General features: G+C 37.8%; 1 protein-coding gene across 1 annotated transcript; it reads right to left on the reverse strand.

Annotated features, from left to right (window-relative positions):
* Nucleotides 1–271: 271 nt before the first annotated feature.
* On the reverse strand, nucleotides 272–2,402 carry TM7SF2 (transmembrane 7 superfamily member 2; the record flags this gene model as incomplete). Its single annotated transcript, XM_010022488.1, has 5 exons — nucleotides 272–432; nucleotides 1,170–1,292; nucleotides 1,396–1,476; nucleotides 2,012–2,180; nucleotides 2,277–2,402. Coding segments are annotated over 5 exons (660 nt in total), but the record flags the coding sequence as incomplete, so codon positions are not given.
* Nucleotides 2,403–2,781: the final 379 nt, after the last annotated feature.

Raw genomic sequence — 2,781 nt, forward strand, 5'->3', positions numbered from 1 at the left:
TTTAAACTGGAAAGATTAGGGCTCCAAGATGTTTTAAAATTCACAATTTTGGTAAAAATCAAAGTCACAGACAGTCAGTTCACATAACTCACATTTGTAAGATTACTTGTAAATAGCTGTTGATGCACTCCACTGTTTGGTCACCTTTTTGTTTGCTTGTTTTTAAAAGCCTAAATAAACAACTGGACCAAGTGCAAAGGTAAGAGGTATATTTTTATTTGCAAAGAAACTAACTTTAGAAGGAATTTGCAAATCAGGCATCTGGAGTGCTCTAGTAGATGTAAGGAAATATGCGGTACGGGACACGCTGACAATACCTTTCCCATGCCAAGCCGTATTTCTGCTTACAGTGATGTTCATCACGTGCTTCTCGATGAACAAGCAAGCAGATGAAATAGATCACGTAGAAATATGGTAAGATGTGATTAAAACCTGTAGAATAAAGTGAGAAAGTCACTTTAGGTACAGCAATGAAATGTTAGCTATTAACATGTACTGAACTGGTTATACATACTCGCCGCAGACTGAAGCATCTTATAGTTGTATTATAAAGCATCAAAAGCTCAAGAGGATAGTGATATGTGACATGTTTACATGCAGATAGGAAAAGATCCACCAAAACCACCAGAAAATAATCCTTAAAATTCAGTCTTAGAAGGTACCAGCTTTTACTCTTAACACATGCAAAGCTGGCACGTATTTTAAGTTCTTTAGCTATCAAAACAAGAGAATTAGGTAACCTCCTGCAGCACTGAGCTGCCCCACACAAGCCCCACAAGGTTTTCTCTATTTTGGCTGAAGATGGCAACTCCAGCTTTGCTCAGAGCACACGACTTGTGGATGAAAAACTGGACATGAGCCAGCAGTCAGGAAAGCACTATAGAGCAAAGCCACTGGGGAAAAAAAATGTAAGGAACAACTTGTTAGCAAGCTCCCTTGTTACTTAATGATGAAGTGTCAGAAAGAAGAGTCAAAATTACAGTAAGATACAAAGGATAAGATGTAAGGAAAAACAGGTGTTACATCAAGTTTACACCACAGAAATTTGCCATTTGATTCCCAATAGGTTTTAACATTTCAAGTAATTCTCACTTTGCGTTTCAAACCCAGTCAGATGCCAGAACATACCGGGATTTTTAACGAAATCCACCTTAGCTTCAGGAACTTACCACAGGGGAGGGACCAAGCCAGAGCCATGATGATATCACCAAGATAGTTCGGGTGACGAACAAAACCCCACCAGCCCGTGACAAGAAGCCCTTTCCCAGTTGCAGTGGGTATGGATTTCAGATCTGTGCAGAGAGTATTGTAGTCAACACAACAATCAAAATGTGTATTTACACACTACAAGGAGATACTGCATAGCAATTGAGCAAATAAAAAAAATGCACTCACAGGCCAATTTGGGATCTGCTGGATTCCTTCGGAAGCTGTTTTTCTGGGAATTTGCACTACGGAATATGTAATAGCCAATACCTGAAAAGAAATGTTTGGCATTTTCAGTTCTTCGCACTGGTGCGAATTTAAGGTCTCCTAAAGGTGCAAGATTCTTTCTGAAACCACTTGCTAGATAAAAGGAAATGCTTTCTGTTGACATGAGTTTATAATTACGGGCATCAAGGAAGGAGATGCAAATCACTAAACAATACAACCTGTTTTACTCTAGCTTCAGGAAAGCATAACCAACAAGCTATTTACTTCCTTTATAGAAGAGTCACTCAGACTGACTTTAAAAGGCAGCTGCTACACTTCATTCAAAACATTTCAAGTCACTTCTGAAACTCTAGACGATGTCCATCCAAAGATGGCTCTCAAGAGAACAACTGGGTGTCTTCTTCATACTTCATTAATAAAAGGTTATTATATTCTTTGTAGCCAGAAACATGCTTCCACCAGCTGTGGTAATACACAAAATCTAATCACTGCATCTTGGCTAAAACTTCACAACTTAAAAGAAGAAAATCAGTACTACATGGTTCCTACCAGTAATAAAATATTCACTGTAACTTACAGTTCAGAATAGTGATTGCAGCAGCAACAGGCCAAGAAATGGCAGTAGGATGACCAACTAAGTAGAAGGCCTGCAGACTGTAGACAAAGGGAACCCACACCAGATCTCCGAATGCTAGCATGAATCCAAATCCATCATGGGTAATATCCATTGTAGTCAAAACAGCTTCCTAGAAACAAGGAGGAAGGAATTTAGAAAGTACAGAACTTCATTCATTTAACTTTATAATTAGAAACGCCAGCAGTTTGATATGATTGGCATTTACCTCATTCCAAAGAGCATCCACCACATAGAGAAGCTGAAAGCTGTTCACAAGTATCATTGACAGAGATGGCATGCTTTGATTGTGTATCTTCATCTCGGCCAGGAGCATTGCCAAGTTTATAACAACCTAGGTTAGAATACAATTTATTACAGATTTTCCTTGTAAAAAGCAGTGATCTTTCCCATTACTCTCTACGACATTTTAATACAGATGATACAGTGGTTTTGACCGATGGTTACATTTACCATAACTTATTTCAAAAGCCACAGTTTCCAACTACCTACACTTCTGAAGCTGTATAACCTCACCACATGAATATTTTAAGAAGGGTGTTCATTCCCCACACAGCAAGGAAGCTAGGATGTAGAATTTTTCCTAAATTAAATAAAAATGGTCATGAAAAATCTGGCAACATGAAACTGCTTCTAAGTACTTTTTCCTGTTTATAAATACATATTGTATACTTAATACCAAATTTTTACATACATATTATATATATTATATA

The sequence above is a fragment of the Nestor notabilis genome, unplaced genomic scaffold (assembly GCF_000696875.1).
Source record: "Nestor notabilis isolate BGI_N333 unplaced genomic scaffold, ASM69687v1 scaffold29859, whole genome shotgun sequence".
Lineage (NCBI taxonomy): Eukaryota > Metazoa > Chordata > Aves > Psittaciformes > Psittacidae > Nestor > Nestor notabilis.